The following is a 22,555-nucleotide window of genomic DNA, read 5'->3' as shown; positions in this document are numbered from 1 at the left end:
GCCTGAACCTGAACATCGGCATCCCCAGAAACGATTCAGCTTATAATCGTACTCCTGGTCAAATACAATCACTTCTCCGCTCTAAGTGTAAATTGCTAGCCAACACTTGTTTGTTTCTTTGTTGTTCATTTTCCATCTGAGAAGATGGCTGGATAGCCCATATTCAGCTATATGCTAAGCTGGTCTTCCATGTGGTCCAGTTGGATGTGAGGCGGGACCACTTCACTGGATAAAACACCCTGCTCTTTGCGATGAATGAATTAAGCGGGATCTTTTACGTGCATGAGATTAGACTCCCTCGCACACGGGACCTCAATTTTATGTCCTATCCGAGGGACAGAATGTGCTGCTTCTTGCTAGAGGGAACGGTATGATTACACATAACATTGCTCAGTCCAGACTCGGGTTCGAACCCGGGTCGCTTGGGTCGGAGGCATATGGAAGCAGGAGCCCGTCAAAAACACGGATGTACGTCGCGTAGTAATTCGAATTGCGACGCGACGTAAATAATTACGTCGTGTCGTTATTCGAATATTACGCGTCGTATATCCGTGTTTTTGACGGACTCCTGCTTCCATAGAGGCAGACACTCTCCCGACTGAGCCAACTCACCGCCCACTTGTCAACATGACCTGTCCACACTATTCTTTTATTTAGGGACTGCTCCTCTGTTTTAGCCTCCGTTAAAGGGGTGGTATAGTATTGGTGGAGATGAGAGTTGGGCTTTTAACTTTTTTTTTGTGAGATACCAAGAAAACACTCATGAAATAGTACAGAGCATACCATTTTAAGAGGATTTCAAAGTTTATTTGATGAAAATTGGGTTAGGAACGGCTGAAATGTCCAAAAACAATGTAAAACAAAGCGATCGTAACAAAAGGTGGGTCCCACATTTTATTAGGATCGCTCTGTTTTGGATATCTCAGCCATTTCAAAACCAACTTTCATCAAATAAACGTTGAATTCATCATTGAATTACAGTGTATATGCTTTTTTATATTTCATAAGAGGTTTCTCATTATCTCACCAAAAATGTTAGAAACCTGAAGTTAGGTCTCAACCAAAACTATACTATCCCTTTAACTCACAGATTGTCAACTTAAGTATTGATCAGGCATGCTTACCTTCTGTCTTTAAATCGGCACACCTTTATCTTTTACTGGACTGTCAAGATTAGATTCAACAAAAGAGAGGTGAATTGGCGCAATAGGTAGCGCGTCTATGGCGCGCCATTTGCCAAATAATTCCTATAAACTCAGTTTATCGCCGATAAACTTAGTTTATCGGTCGATAAGCTCAATTTTTCGAGAGAAACTCTGCATATCGACTAAAAAACTAAGTTTATCGCGATAAACCTAGTTTTTCACTCGATAAACAGAGTTTATCGATAAATAAAGTTTTTCGCTCGATAAACAGAGTTTCTCGATAAACTAAGTTTATCGAAAAACTAAGTTTAATGATAAACTCTGTTTATCAAGCGAAAAACTAATTTTATCGATAATCATGGTTATTTCAGCTTTGGCGAAAGGGGGCGCTAGTACGTTCGAAATTAGCTGCAGGATTAGGGCGTGGAGTTTGGCACGCAGTGCCACGCACTAGCCGCAGACTTGCGACTACAGTACCCAGTAGTCACGACGGCATCCCACGTGAAACGTTAACGCAAACGTTAACACAAAGTGCACATTGTCTGTCAAGCCTTAAAATAGGATGCGGTAAATCCTCTATGAACTGGTCCTGTACACGACCACGAGCAGTGGCAACGCTCAGAGCCACTCTGGCAACACTATTCAAAGCTCAAAGCGCCCACTACTGACAAATCTTGAATAACTCTGATTATCGATAAACTAAATTTTTCGGCGATAAACTTAGTTTATCGCCGAAAAACTATGTTTATCGGTTGATAAACTAACTTTATCGACTGAAAAACAGAGTTTATCGCGATAAACTGAGTTTATCGCGATAAACTGAGTTTATCGCCGAAAAACTTAGTTTATCAGTCGATAAACTCAATTTTTCGAGAGAAACTCTGCGTATCGACTAAAAAACTAAGTTTATCGCGATAAACCTAGTTAACTTAGTTTATCGCTCGATAAACAGAGTTTCTCTCGAAAAACTTAGTTTACAGACTGATAAACTAAGTTTTTCGGAATTATTAGGCAAATGGCGGGCCATAAGTGTCTGCCTCCAGATGCAAGGGACCCGGGTTCGACTCCGAAGTCTAATTGAGCAATGTTATGTGTAACAACTCATGCACGTAAATTTTCCCGCTTCATTCATTCGTCGTAAAGAGCAGATTGCATAACCCGGTGAAGTGGCCCTGGCTCACATCGCTATACCCCATGGAAGACCAGCTTGTGCAGCTGAATATAAGCTATTAAGCCATCTTGTCGGATGGAACTGTAACAAACAAACAAACAAACTGGAAAACCCCACCCTTGATGGTGCATTGCTAGGTAATCACCGTCCAGCTTCTAATCTCGGATTTTCGTGTAAAGCTCTATAGAGGGTGGGGTTCTCCGTGTTGAATTATTAGGGAGCTTTAGATTTTAGACGCGCGGACGTTCAAAGGGAAAAAAAAAACATGATCTGAGCGTGCGCAGTAGCGCGGGTCAAGTTTGACGCACGCTTCTGCGCACGCTCAGATCATGTTTTTTTCCCCCCTGAACGTCCGCGCGTCTAAAATCTAAAGCTCCCTATTACTGTCTCGATAACGACCTCCTCGACCTGTTTCAGTCTGCATCATCGAATCCATCATATCTGAGCGTAGAAACTCTCCTGACTAATTCATCTTCCTTTATTTTTCAGGGAAAAGCACATGACATTCCTAACGGTGAAAGCATTTCTAGAATTCAGCGAAATATCTTTCTGATGTTCAGTGATTATTTTCAAGATGATTCCATCGATTAAAAATCTGAGGGTTTTGAATAGTCTTTGTTGATTCTCTTCATTTCAGACAATTCGGACAGCACGCAATGCCAATTCTATAATGACAGGATTTTGCCGCAGTGTTATTCAAGCTACGGATGGAGAGAGTACTGCGATATCCCACTGTGTAATGGTAATGACCGTATCGTTTGATTTAATGAAATTCGTTTTTAGTACTTACCTCAATGGAACTGTAATGAGCGTTGATGAATGTTGATAAGTGACTTACGTAAAAGACAAAACAGGTGAACAGAACATTACAATGTTGATAGGAAACGATAGAATTACAACGATTATTTCAATATGAATGTAACTACCATCACAATGATCAAAATAATTTTACTTCGTCCCCATTACCTTTGCAGTCGTTTGTGTTTCATTGTATTTGCTGTTTAGTTTGAGGCGAGACCTCGTTTGATTTGTCTTTTGTGTGTGTGTTTGTGTGTGTATGTTAGCTTTTTTCTCTATCGGAATAACGTTTGGCCTTGTTGTAAGAGTAGTCCACTGATTAGGGAAAGTGATTCATGAAATAGTTTTGTTTGCAGGATTACAGGGGGTGTTCCACGGCAACTTCGGTCTACAAAATACACTAGACCAAACTCTGAAATGACACCTGAATCATTTTCAAGTTCAGTACAGGAAAAACTGTTGTCAGCCGATATATTGATTTGAAAAATCCACATACCTCATTCACAAATCCTACCGTCAGTTTAACACAGGCAATAGATTGTAGGCACGACTTTTATTTGATCTCTATTTGCAAAGGTACTGATCTGTCATGTGTTGTCCTAGTTTTTGTTGTGAATATGCATGTTTGTTTTGTTTTTGTTTTGTTTTTTTAAAGAGAGAGCAGGCTGTTATTTCGAAGGTACCTATGGCACGGATTATAGGGGAGCTGCGCGGTACACAGAAAATGGTTATAGATGTCTGCACTGGACGGACTTTGAATTGGAAGAGTTAAAGGACGTTTCCTTCTTGGAATACGGTGATTTTTTTTTTTTTTTTTTTTTTTTTTTGCTCAGTCTGGCCGTGCCTATAGCTCTAGACATAAGAGTTTGAAGAATTGTAACTGTGATGACAGCAAATGAATTTCGAGGAATTTCATGGAGAGATTGAATGAGTAAGCCTATGACATTGCACGCCAGAATATTTCAATCTAAACCCCCTTTCCTGAAGACAATACCGTTATTTCTCAATTAACTTTTAGTGTAGAAATTCCAACTTCGTCAGGGGGTATGTTACGGCACATTTTGGTAACTGGACATTTTGGTAATTTACCAAAATGTGCTGATATAGTGCACCTATACCTGACAGGATCAACTGTTACCAAAATGTGCAGTTAAAAGTGGATTTGCCTGCACATTTTGGACAATCTGCACATTTTGGTAACTGAACTAAAAACCCGCAGAATGTCATTAATTTGGCCGAAAAGGGGGGACTGCGAGGTACCTGCGTTGGAGTTACCTGCGAGGTGCTGCCGCTAAGGGCATGTTCAAAAGATGCTCGAGTGAGACGCGAGGATACACGCAGAACACCAGTAGGAGACCCTTACCGGCAGCACCTTGCACAACTCCAACGCAGGTACTTCGCAGTACCCGTAAGTCGCTCGTAACAGAAAACGGATCGGTTTCAAAGTTCTCACGCAGGTCAAACGGAATACACGCAAGTAGAAGGTAAGTAGCACGCGTCTAGCAAATAACACACAAGTGCGAAACTCGCACACAATCTTGCCCGCCCGGAGAAAATTTTCCTGCATGCTGAAAAATCCCTACTCGCAACAAGCCCGCGTAGCTTGCCCGGAAAGGTGAGACACGGCCTTACAGGCCGTGTCACATCTTTCCGGGCAAGTCTTGCGTGCGACGTTCAATTTGATTACCCGGAGGTCCCCCCCCCCCCCCATGACCTACACATAACAGTACCTAGCACGTATCTCACCCGTAGTCGCCCCCGAGGTGTGCACGCAAATCCTTTTTACCCGTAACCATGACAATTTCTGAGGGCGGACAAGGATTTGGGCGAGTTGTGCATGTGTCTTACTTGCTGGATGCGTTCTACTTATGTTCTTTTTGCGGGTATTCTGTGTGACCTACGTGTCAAGCGCGTGGGAGCTGGCAACTCAGAAATTCATCTGAAGAAATGACAGAAGTCTTGATAGCTCTGGCCGCATAAGGAGAATGCGAAGTAGGCCTACCTGCGTGGGAGTTGCCTGTGAGGTGCTGCTCAAAACTTGGCTGCGGGTAAATCGGAATTGCCTGCGCAGCTCCGGGCAACTACGGGCGAGAAAATTTTCCTGCGTGCTGGAATAACCTTACTCGCAATAAGCCCGCGTAGCTTGCCGGGAAAGGTGTGACACGACCTTAAGGTTACCGAACTCATTCGGTGGAGACAAAAACAAACTGCACTTACAATTTGTTTTTGTGATGATTGTGGAGGAGCAGAAAGTTACCAAAATGTGCCGTGAATGTCCTGCATATGCTGGTAAATTTACCAAAATGTGCAGTTACCAAAATGTGCCGTAACATGGTACGAGTTCTCAACACGACACTTATCCTTTACAACGACAGAGTCTACATATTACTGCAATGACAAAATAATTTGCGATGATAGATATCCTACTAATTTTCAGCCAGATTTTTAGTGTCTAAAGCCATTTTTTTAAAGATTAGAACTGATAGATCTTTCGTAAAGTATAAAAGCTTTACATGACATGGGGAAAAGAGGATATGTTGTGCAAATTCGTCATGTTCGTGTGTTTTCATATCCGATGAGATCATCATACTTCACCTTATTGCTTCCTTGGTTAAACTTCATCTTGGAGTGGCAAAAACACTTTAGGAAATAGACAAGACATTTTCGATGTAGTGTGCACTCATTAATTAGCTGGATACATATCGTTTTTTCCTTTCAAGATCTGAGGGAAAATTACTGCCGAAACCCTTTGAGTATATTGGGCTACGACCGACCATGGTGTGTATACGAGGACTGGAACGGAGCAGTAAACTGGAGCTACTGTCTAATACCAAAATGTAAAGAAGCATTGATATAGTGCTGTCCCTTTCAACAAAATGTAAAAGAATGGTTTTGTGTGCAAATGTGTATTATGTTCTTCCTTGTGTAATGCCAGATCTCTTGTTCTTTTAGTGATAGAAAAGATAATTGAAATAGGCCTTGAAAGATCATATTTTCATAGCTCTGTGGAAATGTTCATTACTGCCATTGTGCATACTTGGACGTTTTTGCTATCTTTACCATTGGTAGGGTCTGCTATCATTATGAGCGATACGAAAGGGTACTATTTCAGAAATCATTTAAAAATTGAGAGCGTAAACAAGGCAAATCAATTGTATGATTTCACATAATCATTTCAGTTTGTAGTGTAACATTCAAAAAATATTTTTGGGTAGTTTTTGCTGCTCGCACTTTGAGTTTTGACCAAGAATCACTTTACGTTAACACTAAGAGAGGCAATCAAATGTCAATAATAAGTATGCAACTAAAGGACCAATAGTCTCTTCTGGAATACTAAACTATAGAAATAAGAGCCTTGCCTGATTCTTATTTTTGATACATATCAATAAACCCTAACTTAATAGGTACATTTTCTTCAAAACATGAACTTTCTCAACAATTGATGTTTATTCAGCTGCGGTATTTCGAAATCACAACTTCCCATTACAGGTAACTCCAGCGTGCTGGACGAGTTCGTCCGTTTCCCGGACCTGTACATTCGACAGGTGTGGGGTCGCTCTTTGCAAATCCACTACCACTTCTTCGATGACTTCGAGCTGGATATGGAAGAACGATGCATGCGCGAGTGCATCGAGCGCACCGATTTCGTGTGCCGGCAAGTGTTCGTTTCGTTCGTGTGGAAGATGTGCATGTACTTGGAAGTTGGCCAATATTACCAAGGGGACCAAATTACGGGTTACAATCTCAGTCACAGTGAACTGTTCTTCAGGAAATCCACACGTAAGTCCTTAATTGGTGCAATGACTATCTTGTGTACAGCTAGAATACCCAAACAAGCCACAATTCACCTATAATAACCCTGAAAGGATACATATTTCGATAAATCAGATCATATACCTCCATAACAGTTTGGCACGTGTGCTCCGCGCGATTGAGTTCTGCTCCGTAAGATATTGTAATTAGCACCGGTGCTGATATGTGCGCGTTCTAAAATTTACATTTAAACCCCAATATCAGTAAATAAAAATTGGAGTCACACACAAAAAAAATCCACTAGTTTGCAGAGGGCATGTTTCATTTATATTCTACAAATATAGCAAGCATTAAACTGATGGTATTAGTACACTTTAAGTACATTGTATATGGGCACTTCATGGTTATCTCTGGAATCGCAGAAAACAATTATTGGACGGCATGAAAAGAAGAGATGCATTGTTTTGTTGACGTGTGTTGAGGAAGGACAATGAAATTGCCTCCAACTGAGATCATGTCGAACTGTGGAACATTATGATTGTGAACATTGATATCTTGCTATTTTCTTTTCCCCTGGCGGTTATTCACAGACTGCGACGGGTTTCTGCCTGATCTAGGTGAGTCTCAACTCTTTTTTCTGCCTATTATTGCGACTCTTTGAAATTATTCAATCGTTTATTATCTGTAAACAGATTTTGCCTTAGTATTGCAAAACATAGGCATTTGCAGGTCTCCAGGTGGAATGCGTTAAATCTACGTGATTATTCGTCCAGGCCTCACGCTCCTTTTCCGGGCTCCCATATAAACCTGTGTTAAATGCAGCATATTCCATGAATCATAAAAAATCAATCGAATCATAGAATTTTTTTAAATTGAAGCAGATGAAGGGAAATTTTCTCTGCTTTCAAGCAAACAACATATTTTGGGATGTTGTCCAGCTCTAAAAAAAGTTAAGAGCCTCCATACGACACTAGTCATCCAGTCACTCTCAAAAATGATAAAAATAGCAAATTACCTCATACATCAATAAAAAATCATTAAAAATACAAAAACCCTGATTCATTCAACTTCTTTATAACCTGCAGAAGCTCCTGTCCTCAAGCAATGTCAAACACTACCAAAAGTGGCAATTTTCTACTTGACTGATTTTTAATGATTTTTTTGGTAAAAAATAACATTACCTCATCTTTGTACTGCCTTCCCGGTAGGCAATGCGCGAGTTGAATTGGGAGCGTGAGGCCTATAGAGCAGTCAAGTGCTTCCAAACACTTTTTGAACGCTTTCATCTTGTAGAGATATTAATTCCGACTACAACGATATAAAACTTTCTACATTTCATGCTTGTTTTCAGCAGAGTGGACCCCATCAAGCTACAATGCACCATGTACTGAAATCCAATCAATGCACCCTTGCTGGCATTATACCTTGGGTTCGGTGAAATTGGATGTAGGGCCCAAATAGACAATAATTCAATGACATTCATTCAGTCCAATTTGAAGGCTTAAATGCTGGATACCCTGAAAACCTCCCAAAATATCAAAATAATCATTCATATTATATCAAGGCAAATATTTAAGTTCAATGAGCAAGAAAGGCAAGTTCAATTTCACTGTTCCATGGAGCATTTGAGCCCACCACCAGGCCATAAATATACTATGATGTACTTTTAAAATATATATCACTGTAAAACTCGATATAAGGTAGGGATTAGAGTTCACAGAGGTTAGAATATGAAGGATAGAATAAGATACACTTGTAGGATGGGAAATGGGGGGGGGGGGGGTTCCAGGACATGCCTACAGAATGGCCCTACATAAGGGCAACAACAGAGAGCATGAGTACAGGTTTATACATTTTATGTGTTGTGGGGTTAGTTAGATGCTTGATTGCTTGGATCTGGAGTCAGAATGCAAGTGTTCTTTATTCACTGTTCTCCAGTATTATTATTCCAACACATTTACATGGTCACAGCCTTATTGACTCGACCTGTAAAAGCCAGCATACCACTGGATCATCACCCGCACTCTTGTCCATCTTAATTTCTAACTGTTTGGAATAATGTTTGCTCCACTCTTCCGCATTCATATCCAAATCTTCTTGCTTGTCGCCATAAAACACCCCCCCCCCCCTCAAAAAACAACAACAAAGAAAGAAAGAAAGAAAGAAAGAAAGAAAGAAAGAAGAAAGAAACAAACAAACAAACAAACACTGTTGTATAAAAACGTTCATGAACAAACCTGCTGGCTCCCTCAGATCCAGGACCAGAATATTGTGTATGACAACCTGCAACACAGATATATTATTCATTAAATGTCAGTAAATGACTATGTCACTTTGAAAACTGATAGTCCTGCTACATTTTTCTGAGAGAATGATGCTGAGTTCGTTGTTAGAATGAAATGCAATGGAGTGAATGTGTAGACCATGAGTGGTGAATAAATGGCACATGGCTGGTGCGTGAACATGAATTCGTACAGCAAGGAAACTTCCAACACAAAAAACCACTGTCTGCATGGGACCAAGCACGTCCATCACAGTTTTTACACACATAGCTCTCCATTTTTCACAGTAAAAGTGAAAATAATACAGTTACACTGTCACTGGGTGCTAGTTTTGAGGTGTACAAGTAAACTTAAGGATATAGGCCCACAGTTAGGACGAGGGGAAGCTAGGCAGGGTGAGGGCTAGGGCGTAAGTTACTCGGTCTAACTTTAGACTAGAGTTCTACACTAGCTTAGACTGGGTTAGATTTGAGCCTTGTTCATATTACTAGGCAGCTAGGGTTAAATTTGGGGTTAGAATCTGATTTTGGGCTGAAATCTTACTTTGGGTTGGCATTTAGGGCTATGGTTTGGATTAGGGTTAGGGTTAGGGTTAGGTTAGGGTTAGGGTTTGGGTTAGGGCTAGTTAGGGCTAGTTAGGGCTAGTTAGGGCTAGTTAGGGTTAGGGTTAGTTAGGGTTTAGGGTTAGGTTAGGGTTTAGGGTTAGGGTTAGTACAGGGTTAGGGTTAATAGGGTTTTAGGGTTAGGGTTTTAACAGCTAGGGTTAAATTTGGGGTTAGAATCTGATTTGGGGCTGAAATCTAACTTTGGGTCGGCAATGGATTCAACTTTAGGGCTATGGTTAGAGTTGGGTTAGGGTTTGGGTTTGGGTTAGGGTTAGGGTAAGGGTTTTAAAAGCTAATGTTAGGGTTAAATTTGGGATTAGAATCTGATTTGGGGCTGAAATCTAACTTTGGGTCGGCAATGGATTCAACTTTAGTTCTATGGTAAGAGTTGAGGGCAAGGGCTACCTTAGAAATAGGACTACACTTGTTTACTTGTGGCCTGACTTACCCCTTAAAGAATATTTCCGAATTTAAGCTAGCAGGTACCATGGCAGTAACCCCGGGAACCTTCCCGTACACTCTGCACGCCGTTTGCTGGCGAGAACATCGCATTCTAGCAGACGACTCTCATGCCCACTGCCTACCAGTCTCACAGTATAGGCCTCACGCTCCTTTTCCGGGCTCCCATATAAACCTGTGTTAAATGCAGCATATTCCATGAATCATAAAAAATCAATCGAATCATAGAATTTTTTTAAATTGAAGCAGATGAAGGGAAATTTTCTCTGCTTTCAAGCAAACAACATATTTTGGGATGTTGTCCAGCTCTAAAAAAAGTTAAGAGCCTCCATACGACACTAGTCATCCAGTCACTCTCAAAAATGATAAAAATAGCAAATTACCTCATACATCAATAAAAAATCATTAAAAATACAAAAACCCTGATTCATTCAACTTCTTTATAACCTGCAGAAGCTCCTGTCCTCAAGCAATGTCAAACACTACCAAAAGTGGCAATTTTCTACTTGACTGATTTTTAATGATTTTTTTTGGTAAAAAATAACATTACCTCATCTTTGTACTGCCTTCCCGGTAGGCAATGCGTGAGTTGAATTGGGAGCGTGAGGCCTCCACGGTCACCCGAACCGTCGTCCACGGTCACCCGAACCGTCGTCCATAACCCGATTTCCGGTCAAATTTTCGATTTTGAGATTTTCACTCATTTCGATAATAGGCATTCCGTTGTACATATTTTGAAATTTTCAGTTTCTAATTTCAGGTAATTTTTGAGTAATTATCACTATTATAGAAATTTGTCACTTCATTTTGTTCATTTCCGATATCACCATCCTCTCCTCCTCGGGTGACTGAAAAGACAGTGCAATCAAACCCTCGTATACTAGTATTACGTCGGTTCGGTGACTGCACGTACTGTGTGGCGGTCAACAAAATTGTCGTATACAATGTAATGACAACGGTCTTTGCAAACCGGAAACACATACATGTACCAATAACTCTGTTATGATTTCTCGCATAACTCCTAACCATGCAATTCGACGAAAACATCAAACGCTGACGTAATACAAAAATAATGGGAAATGCCCGAAATAAAGGTGTAGTAATCGTGATTGAAAAATAGGTGAAGTTCAAACGCGATTTTCTCGAAATACAGTGTATCATTCTTACGCGAAAATTGCATATGCGACGATACGGATGACCGCCGACGAATTCTGAATACAGACTTACTTTCACAGTGCAATGAACCAATTTCCTAACATATTCAGATTTTCTTTTTTTTTTTGTCTACTCTATTACAAAGAAATTTCCTGACAGAAGTTTTGCACCAAACTTACTGGCACTTAATACTTTGAATAGCAGCAAACTAGTGGATTTTAAGTGCAAATAAATATAAAGCAAAATTTAATGAATATCTATCAATGTCTTCTTCTTCTTGCTTGTGGTCTGTCTGTCTGATCTGTCATCTTGAGTCTTATGCAGTGAAGACTGCGTCCCTCAGCCAGGACCTGGCAGCAGGGGTGAGGCTACGGAGGGCAGTCCATCCTCCCGCCAGGCGATGGATGGTGCAGTCCTCTACCAGGTGATCTGCTGTCTGTATTTCCCCGCAGTCGCATCTGTCTGTCTCTGACAGTTTCCACTGGTGCAGGCATGCTTGGAAGCGCCCGACTCCAGTGCGGAGTCGATTAAGGCGACACCAGTCCTTTCGTGGGAGGTCGCAGTCAGAGGGATGAGATGTAAGTGGCAGCATGTCAGTGAGTCTGCCTGCAGGCTGTTGCTCCTTCCATTTGTTTTTGAGCCAGGCCTTCCGACTGAGGTTCCTGTTCTCTGAGGAGAGGGCTTGTGCAGTCCTGATAAAAGGCTTCCTGCTTTTGAGGCGTTGTCTAGGGAGGGCAGCGTGCATCTTGGTGTGGAGGGGATGGTGTTCTTCCGTGTCAGCCTTCAGTGCTGCCTGTCTTGTAGCGGCTTCTCTTCTGAGGTGATGGGGTGGAATGCCTGCTAGCACAGGGAGCTGGTGGGTGGGGGTTGGTTTCAGGCAGCCTGTGATGGTGCGGAGAGCAGAGTTGAGTTGGGTGTCCACTCTCTTGGTATGGCGGCTACGCCCCCAGGCAGAGACACAGTATTCCGCTGGAGCGTAGACAAGGGCGAGGGCGGTGGAGCGGAGGGTGGTAAAATCGGCTCCCCAGTCATGGCCGCATAGTCTGCGTAGAAGGCACACTCTGGCAGATGCTTTCCCAGCTACATTCAGTGCATGGTCACGGAAGGTGAGTGAGCGGTCGAGTTTCACTCCGAGGTAAGTTGGAGTAGCACAGAATGGAAGATCAGTTCCTTGAAGTTTGACATGGAGTTGGCGGTCTGCTTCCTTGTTGTTCAGGTGGAACACAGAAGAGATGGTCTTTTGTGCATTAAGTTTTAGCCGCTATTGGTGGTAGTAGGTCTGCAGAGTCTGCATATCTTGGGTGAGGGTGTGTTCAGCTTCTTCAAAGGAGTTTGATGTGGAGAGAATAGCCAGGTCATCAGCGTAGGCGTATTTAGAGCAGCTGATGTGGGGGATATCTGCTGTGTACAGGTTGAAGAGTGCCGGTGCAAGAACCGAGCCTTGGGGGACGCCGTTCTTGAGGGTCCTTGTTCTGCTGGATGCGCCGTCAATGATTACTTTGAAGCAGCGGTCTGAAATGATGTTTGTGATGGCTTGGACCATCTGTCTGTCTTGTAGTGCTTGATGGAGCTTGAGGGTAAGTCCTCGATGCCAGACTGTGTCGTAGGCAGTTGAGAGGTCAATGAATACAGCTCCACATTTCTTCCTGTCCTCGAAGGCAGCTTCGATTTGGTTGGTTGCTGCAAGCACTTGGTCTTCAGTGCTACGCCCTTTCCTGAAGCCTGCTTGTTCATCTGGTAGGAAATGCTCAAGGATAGGCTCTATCCTGTTTAGAATGAGTCGTTCGAACAGTTTCAGGGGCACCGACAGAAGTGAGATGGGGCGGTAGCTCATAGGGTCATTTCTGGGTTTGTTCGGCTTTAGAATGGCTACAACAGTGGCCTTCTTCCACAGCAGGGGGACTTTGGCATCAGAGAGGCATCGTGACATGAAGTGTCTGAGCCAGTCATTAAGGCGAGGGCCAATGTGTAACAGTTGTTCTGGGTGGATGTTGTCAGGGCCAGGGGCTTTCCCATGCTTGAGAGTGCCTAGTCCTTGTTTCATTTCGGAGATGGTGAAGGCTGCTGTGAGACCACGATCAGCAGATGGGCTGTTTCTCAATTCTTTCAGTTTGTTGTTGACATCGCGGGAGAAGTCCTTGTCAGGGAAAGGGTATCTTCCGTTGTTGATGAGAGTACGTGCTATTGCATCTGGCGTGACGGGGCAGGCCTTTTTCTTGGTTGTCCTCCCAGTGAGTCTGTTGATTAGTTGCCAAGCTTTCCGGCTTGAGTGCGTAAAGTCGATGCTCTCACAGGCTTCCCGCCAGCGTGCCTTCCGCGTATCGTCAAGGTGGGACTTCAGCTGGGCTGCCACCTCTGCGGCATGTTCAGCATTTGGGGAGTTTTGGAGAGTCTTGTGGAGCCGTTCACACTCCTCGTCCCATCCAGGGATGTACTCTTTCCGACAGCCTCGTGGGATGGTTGCTTTTGATGAAGCACTGACTGCCTGGAGGAAGGCACTATATGCCTTGTTGATGTCCGTGGTCCATGGGCAAGGAAGATTGGCTGCTAGGTTATCTGTCTCTTCCTTATAGATGTTCCAGTTTGCCTTGCGGAAGTTCCATCTTTTTGCTGGGCGTGTCATGGTTGGAGTCACTAGGGGTGTACCTCTGATAATGATAGGTCTATGGTGGCTGTGAGGAAAGCTGTCCAGCACTAGTCTTTCAGGGGCCTCAGAGGAATCACTTTGCCACCATGCAAGGTCTGGGTTGGTTGAGGAGTCCCATCGACTGGAGTAGAAAGTGGCAGGTTGACGTCTGTCAAATAGCAGGTTAAGGTCGAGTTCTGAAGCCCAGTTGCATAGCTCTTCGCCATTCGAGGTGCAGTAATTATATCCCCAGTCAGTGTGCTGGCAGTTGAAGTCGCCGGCATACAGAACCGGAGACGGTGCGTGGGGAAGGTCATTGGGGACAAGCTGTGTAGGAGGAGGTTTATAGACATTGATGATGTGAAGGCCTTGCACCTTAATGTGGTGCCATTGGACGGCAGCGTTCTCGGCGCAGGTGGCAATGACGCTGCAGTCTTTCACACAGGATTTCACATATGTCGCAATACCATGGTGCCGGCTGCCTGTAAAGGCAAGTAGAAGGAAGCCTGGATTGCTGGCACAGGACTTGTCTGAGTCTAACAGATGTGTCTCTTGGAGGAGGATCACAAGTGCTTCATGCTGCGAGGCAAGATGATGTATGACATCTCTCTTTGCAGGAGTGAGGCCCTCTACGTTGAGTTGTAGGACCCCAGGAGTAGGCATTGTCATGTGAGGTCATGCAGTAACATACACAAATTGGAACAATATATACAATATTTACAAAGGAGTTCACAAGAGTTCCTCGAACAGGCTAGTAGTAGCGTGTACAGAGACTCGGGTGTCTCAAGAAGATCAGATCAGGTCAGGAGACCGAAAGGTATGCAACTCGTTAGCCGTCGGACGTCGATCGTTTCCAGGATGGACCACGTGGAGGTCAATGTCTATTGAATATGTACTGGTGGATGAGAAAGCTAGTCATCGGGACCTCAGAGGAGAAATGAGAGGAAAATATCCGTAACTGCGACTACATGGCCCGAATTCACGAAGGTGGTACAAATGAAACCAGGGTTTAAACCATAGACAAAAACCATGAAGCGCCAAGTGTCGCAGGAATATTTCGTTACGAAATTGGTCATTTCGTCGACAAAATGACCGTTTCGTTAAAGAAATTATCATTTCGTGGACGAAATGTTCATTTGTTTACAGAATATTGTTGTTTTGTTACAAAATAATCATTTCATCGACGAAATGACTGATTTCGTAACGAAATATTCTATGCGACACTTGGCGCTCCATGGTTTTTGTCCATGGTTTAAATCATGGTTTCATTTGTACCACCTTCGTAACCTCGGGCCCATGAGTATGAATCGGAACACCTTCACATCACCCAAGCTAGAGTTGACAATAATGAATGCATCAAAATCAGACCGTCAAGACTGGAAGAAATTTATTCAAACCTGTCATGCCTGCCATCAAATAAGAAAATTATATAATTTTTAGGTTTTAAGTTTCTCTTTCAACAACAGAAAAAAAAAATGATCATAAGCATACACTTAACACCTAACAGCGAAGACGTGGCGATGGTATCACTTCACGGCGTTCCCACTGATTTGTACAAAAAATAATTTTAACCTAACTTATTTTTGAAAAGATAATTTATGAACTACAAACTCCCTTTCCTAAAAATCAATATTTTGATGCAAAGGTTATAACAACTGCAATTGCTGGTAAATTCATGTTTTCTAACGATTTGCATTGTTTCTTATACCGCTGCTTTGGAAAGAAAAACAGTACCTTTGTCATTTTGAGTCTGATCTGATCTCATTCAACTAATGTAGCCAATTTGAGCAGGGTCTGGGATTTGCATTTTAAAACCGACCATACTTTTTGAAATCATATATGATATATATTTTTCCTGAAAAATACATCCAATTCTCTCTCCCTTTCTCTCTCTCTCTCTCTCTCTATATATATATATATATATATTTATATGTGTGTGTGTGTGTGTGTGTGTGTGTGTGTGTGTAACATGCAATATTGGATTTATAGTAATCGGGTTTCGTGAATTTTTTCCATGGTAATAATTGCTATAAACCCCGAACAATCGATGCATATTTCAGTCGATGAAGGGAAATTGGTCAAATTGTATCTTGAACGTATCGATTGCATTCTGTATACATATGGATATAATGTTGCGAGGAAAGGAATTGACTCCATAAGAAATGAAATAAGTTCCTGAAAGGACATAAAAATTAGTGTACATTATTTTCTAAGCTTGTATAAGCCAGTGCAACAATAATGCATTCACGATATACATGGTAAATATACGATGTGTATACGCGTTACATACTGCATGTTTAGGCATATTTGTGTATGCACACCATTCGCATTTAAAAATAAATTTCCGTCATCTCTTTCACAAAGAAAACAATAACAAGTGGGCTGCAAGCAAATGCGTGTTTCCTCTTGGAATGGAGGCGGGTTGGATTGGCGACGATGACATCGTAGCTTCGAGTTTTCTGGACGAGGACCACGCCCCACATAATGCGCGTCTCTATGGCAACTCTTCCTGGATACCCAACCCCGACGATGAGAGACCGTACATCAAGGTTATCCATGCAAGAAAAAAAAAAAGACTTCATGGCCAATACGAATCTCCTGGCATAAGACAAAATTTATTACATGAGATCAACCCAGTATATTTGCACAATAATGCGCGTGTATCAAATTCGTTTTCAACAAAATAATACTGAAGTATTTTATCACAGTTACTTTTTCCAGAAAGATGCCCCTTATTGTGAGTTTCCCTGCAGCAAACAAGCATTTTGACCAACCATAGCACTCCTGAATAACTTTATACATATATCTATATATATATATATATACATATATATATATATGATAAAAAATGTTTCGTCTAATGAGGAATTCCCATTTTATATAATGAAAGGGTTTGGCGTATAATCTTCTATGATTGTTAGATTGATATTTCTCAGATTAGCTTATCATATCTGACGGAAAACAAACACAAAACAGCAATATAATTGGTAATCGGGATTTGGGTTTTACTTTAATACCCTGACAATTCATTAAAATATCTGAAAGTAAAACCTAAGAAAAACAAAATAGAGGTTGACTTCTGGGTTGGTATGCTGTGAGAACTCTTGATTTGATTTTTCAAACAGTCTTGATGCATGTCATCCAGCGCCTTGAGCATCTTTGAGTGGATTATGTTACGCGTTATAAATGTCTATATCGTCATTTTTTTATTATCCACAAGATTCCTCTTTTGTTTGTTTGTTTGTTTGCTTGCTTGCTTGCTTGCTTCTGTCACAGGTTTCTTTTGGTGAGCGGATGGTTCTTGCTGGTCTCCTAATTCAAGATGGCGGAGACCATGATAGCTTGTATACACTACACTTTCAACTGGCATTCGGATTAATGGGCTATGACACTCCAAAAATGTATTCTGTACATGGAGGGAAACTGAAGGTAAACAAAGAAAGACATACATGAATATTACTTTTTTTATTTGGTTAAATATGTCTTAGGCGTTCAAAGTATCTCAATCGTATCCTCTATTGATATGGTGATGCGGTACAGACTATGTTGCCATGGTATTTTTCCTACGATGTCATGGATGTGTCGCGATATTCCATATCCCATTTGGTATTGGAAATTGAGTAAATACCGGTAAATGAAATGACAAATAAAGCAAACAAACAGCGAGGTTTGCACAATTTCGATTTATTAATGGTCATCCAAATTTGTCATTATTATGTACTTGATATTTTCATCTCATGAGAACTTTGTCTGGGGCTGTCTATCTATTTCAGTTTCGATGGGACATGGAGGATTGCAATAGACTAGATTGCTCATCTGTATGTGAATTTCATTCTTCAATTTGGAATGCTGTTTTGGGGTTTGCTGTCTTTTCCATTTCTTGGGCCATTTTGTTAATAAAATGTTGCCTGATATCGCTATTATTGCCTCCACTACGTCCTGAATAAATACGATTTTCTAAGAGGTCCTCCGAACGCTATTATACTTAGAGGTTGGCCACTGTGTTTTGTCTCAAACAATGTTTTCCTGCTGTTTTCCTTAGGCTACTTCGAGTTTTGTGGCCTAAAGTAGTGCTCAAACTGAAACAAAATTCAAAATGAAAGTAAATAACCATACAATCAGTTCTACTCGAATAAGACTTGATCGCGCATTAACATACCATAAGGGGAAACGTATTTTACTGTGGGAATTTCTTTAAAAAAAAAACTAAAACCAAACAGATTAGATAAGCATTGATGTTATCAAGAAATTTATCATTTTCTGTCTCTCTAGGATTTCAATGTTGCTGTGGATCCATCGTGTGTAACTTTCGTTGAATTTCAAAAACCCATCTGGACAACGGAGTTACAACTGTTCCCAAGCACATCGGAGAATGAAACCATCTCTCTGAGATTGGAATTCCTTGGTTGCAAAGACAACGGTACTGACGTCCTAATAGATTATAGATCAAATACTGCAAAGACCATGATTTCCTTAACCGAATACGCAATTGCCAGTTAGTTAGAATTAAATATAGATGGAGTAAGAACTCGTTTTTATATCACACACTATATATTTTTGTCTGAACTTTTATTTCCTCTTGTGTAAACTTGTGTCTTTATTCTTTGGGTGTCTTCAATACGTCTTCGATAACAATTGCTTCATTATGATTTATATGTTTCATCTCTTTTTTACGAGTTATCCTGAACATTATTTTTTTTTTGGAACAAACAATAGTTTATAATTTCTTATGTCTTTTTTCTCATCATTCTACCAATTCTTTTTTTTCTTTTCCTTTTTTGGCACCAATACTTCTTTGATTAAAAATTTGTTGACTTTCGTCCAATCTCTCAAGTGATGCCTTTTTTACAGCTTGACAGTCTCAGTCCCAATGATGATTGATTATAATAATTCTTTGTAAAAAGGTAAACGCTGTCTTCTTATAGTAATAAAAATAAAATGGATGTGGGTTTTATGTAACCTTTGCTCGACGACGGATAGAAATGATGCAGAATTTTTTTCTTCTCTGTCTTAAGGAAGTGTAATTAGATAGTCTTTTCTCCCCAACACTGGAAGACGAAAGGTTGCACGAAATTAAAATCTGTGACTATCAGTTCCAAAACAATAAGTGTCATACGCGTTGTTTTGAACATGTAAATAGCATGTTAAAGGAATTTTGATGATCTGAAACCAAGTACAGGTATAGGTGAAATACAGAAACCGTTCCATGAAAATTTGAATCTAAATTCATTATTCTTATAATCTCTCTTCAGAATGCGATAGCAGACTGGGTGTCGGCGGAAATCAGATACTAAACGACCAGCTGACGTCATCTAGTTACGTTGATATGGAGCACCATCCAGCCTACGCAGGATTAAACCCATTCCGAAGAGGCGGGGACGGGTGGATGCCCGAACCGCATGATCTGAACCCATGGTGGAAGGTAGAGTCAACCTCTTTTTTCTCCGTGTCAGTCACTATGACACTTGCTCATATACCATGTGCTGTAACTAAAGGCTGTCTTGACACTTTGAATTACCCAGAAGAAATCTGGTTGAGGAAAAGGACAATTGAATGATTAGTGTCATCCAACAACAAGCCTGTGTATTAACGTGATGTAGTCTTACGATTACCTTCACTACACAAATAGCTGCTGTTTCACAGATTTAGTTCGTTCAAAACTGGCCTCACAAACAGGCCAGCCTCGCATCAACACCTGCAACACTGGTATCCCAATGTTGGCTCATCAATTCCTCCATACACTCAGGAAAGACCTTTCAGACTGCATGGAAAAAGGAAAAGAAAAGGACAAAGACTGCAATTCAAAGTGGAATAACCTTCGTAACACTATCTATACAGCGGCTCTCTCTACTTTTGGGAAGAAAGTAAGGAGGGATCCTGATTGAGTTGAGGAAAATGCAAGTACAATGAAAGCAGTTCTTGATAAGAAACGTGAAACCTATCTAAACTACAAACTCAACCCAGACAGGAAAACACTATCTGTCCTGAAAGCCGCCAAGAGTGCCGCACAAAGATCAACGAGAAGTTGTGCAAAAACTACTGGGTGAAGTTATGTCACAATATCCAACTTTCCTTTGATACTGGAAATGTGAGATGAATGTATGAGGGAATCAAGAAAGCCATAGGCCCACATATTAAGAAGACTGCCCCTTTTATAACGAAAACAGGTGAAATAATCACTAACAAGGTGAAGCAAATGGAGAGATGGATTGAACACTATCTTGAGTAGTATTCAAGGGAAAATGTTGTCTCTGAGCTTGCCCTAGATGCTGTTGACTGCTTACCCATCATGCATGAACTTGATGCCGAACAAACTGTAGAGGAGCTTGGCGATGCCATTGATTCAATTGCGGATGGAAAAGCACCAGGAGAGGATGGTATATCCTCTGAGGTCATCAAATGTGGAAAACATGTTCTCCTTAAACACCTCCATGAGTTTTTTTGTCAATGCTTGGAGGAAGATACAGTCCCTCAGGACTTTCGTGATGCCTGTATTAGTACTCTGTACAAGAACAAAGGAGATCGCAGTGACTGTGACAATTATCGTGGAATCTCTTTGCTGAATATAGTTGGCAGAGTTTTTGCTCATTTTGTTCTGTACCGGCTGCCGTTCTTGGCCAAACGCATCTGCCCTGAACCCCAGTGTGGTTTTAGGGAAGGCAGATATGCCATTGACATTATCTTCTCTCTCAGACAGTTGCGAGAAAAGTGCAGGGAACAGGAGAAACCACTTTATAAAGCCTTCATAGACCTTACAAAGGCTTTTGACTTAGTCAGCAGAAAGGGGCTCTTCAGGTTGCTCCAGAAGATAAGCTGTCCTCCAAAACTCCTGGCCATCATCTCTTCATTCCACGACATCATGTGCAGTACAGTGCGATATGATGGGTCAACTTCCGCACCTTTCCCAATCTGTAGCGGGGTGAAACAAGGATGTGTACTGGCACCAACTTTGTTTGGTATTTTCTTCTCTATGCTGTTGTCATAAATATGCCTTTGAGAATGCTACTGAGGGTATCTGCCTACATACAAGATCTGATGACAAGCTGTTCAATCTGGCCCGTATGAAAGCAAAGACCAAAGTGTGTCATGTACTAATCAGGGAAATGTTGTTCGCAGACGATGCAGCATCCACAGCTCATACAGAGGAAGCCTTCCAAACTATCATGGATAATTTTCGCAAGCATGCAAGAAGTTCGGACTTACAATCATCCTGCAGAAGACCAAAGTCATGTGCCAGGGAGTTGAAACCCCACCTTCCATCACATTTGACAACTACCAGTTAGATGCTGTCAACCGCTTCACATACTTGGGTTCAACCATTACTAGCAACATTTCTCTGGATTCTGAGCTAGGTAAACGTATAGGTAAGGCCTCTACTGTTATGGCTATGCTCACCAAGAGAGTATGGAAGAACAGGAAGCTTACAATAAACACCAAAGTCTGTGTTTATCAGGCTTGCATCCTGAGCACATTGCTGTATAGCAGCAAGACCTGGCCTCTGTGTGCAGCCCAGGAGAGAATTTTGAATAGTTCCCACCTTCCTTGCCTCCGACATAACCTATGCACAACTTGGAAGGATAAAGTCCCAAACACTGATGTCCTAAAACATGCTAAGATGTCAAGCATGTTTGCCCTGCTGAGTCACATAAAGGCGTCCACGATGGCGTGTGCAAAATGGCTGATGGTCGTATCCCAAAGGACATCCTATAAGCAGAGCTTGCTACTGGTTCCAGAGCTATTGGTCGGCCAAACCTCAGGTACAAGGATGTCTGCAAGCGCGATATGAAAGCAACTGGTTTGAAAGTGGAAAGTTGGGAAACCATTGCTGTAGATCGTACAAGGTGGAGACTTGTTGTTCGTGATGGCATCATGCATGAGGAAACACAGAGATATTAGAAGACCCTGGAATCCAGGAAAGCTCGAAAGCAGAGGACAGCTGCTATGCCCAGAACATCTCCACAGCCGACCTCTTTCATTTGCAGCAAGTGTAGCCGAGACTGCCATTCAAGAGTTGGCCTATTTAGTCATAGCAGGAAATGCTCCAGCAAGAAATAAACTGGTGTTTTATGCAGGCTGTATCCCATTGTCTCACGAGACAGATGGATGCCAACAACAACAACAATTGATTTATGTCAGATTTCATTGTGCCTTCTTGTCCCCCTCTTATGTGTATTTTTTTAATCTGTTTTCTTCGCTCCTTCCCTACGGGCGAAATATTTTTGTCGTTTTTCTCATTTATGAATAAAATCGACAGCTAACAAAAAAAAACAAACAAACAGCGGCCTGTCTGTTTGTCTTGGCGGGTCAGGTGCATCAAATTATTTGGCATAAAACTGTACATCTTGAGGAATGCAGTGAACTTTATCCTGTGATATATGATATGAGTGAAACCCCTTAATACTTGAATCCTCCCCCCCCCCCCACCCCGCGACAAAATACTGTTGGTTTTTTTTTTCAGTATATGAGTGGCGCGGAAAGCGCACATTGGAAAAAAGGTGTTAAAGTTAAAGTGGGGTATCTAAATTCGTGTAATCCTATGTTGAAAGAGTATGAAAGGGAGG

At 41.6% G+C, this 22,555-nt stretch overlaps 1 protein-coding gene across 1 annotated transcript in view; it reads left to right on the top strand.

The window, feature by feature from the left end:
* The first annotated feature begins 16,405 nt into the window (after positions 1–16,405).
* LOC139743743 (uncharacterized) overlaps positions 16,406–22,555 on the top strand; it is a 69,122-nt gene continuing 62,972 nt past the window's right edge. Inside the window, exons 1-3 of the mRNA XM_071654198.1 lie at positions 16,406–16,543; positions 18,267–18,414; positions 19,247–19,416. Of these exons, the coding sequence (XP_071510299.1) occupies positions 16,406–16,543; positions 18,267–18,414; positions 19,247–19,416 (456 nt within the window). The remainder of the gene's footprint in view (positions 16,544–18,266; positions 18,415–19,246; positions 19,417–22,555) is intronic.

This window comes from Diadema antillarum, unplaced genomic scaffold (genome assembly GCF_040938485.1).
Source record: "Diadema antillarum isolate AM-2024a unplaced genomic scaffold, OU_Dant_1.0 seq00001105_RagTag, whole genome shotgun sequence".
Lineage (NCBI taxonomy): Eukaryota > Metazoa > Echinodermata > Echinoidea > Diadematoida > Diadematidae > Diadema > Diadema antillarum.
Note: the sequence above shows the minus strand (reverse complement) of the source record. Positions and strands in the feature narration are given on the sequence as shown.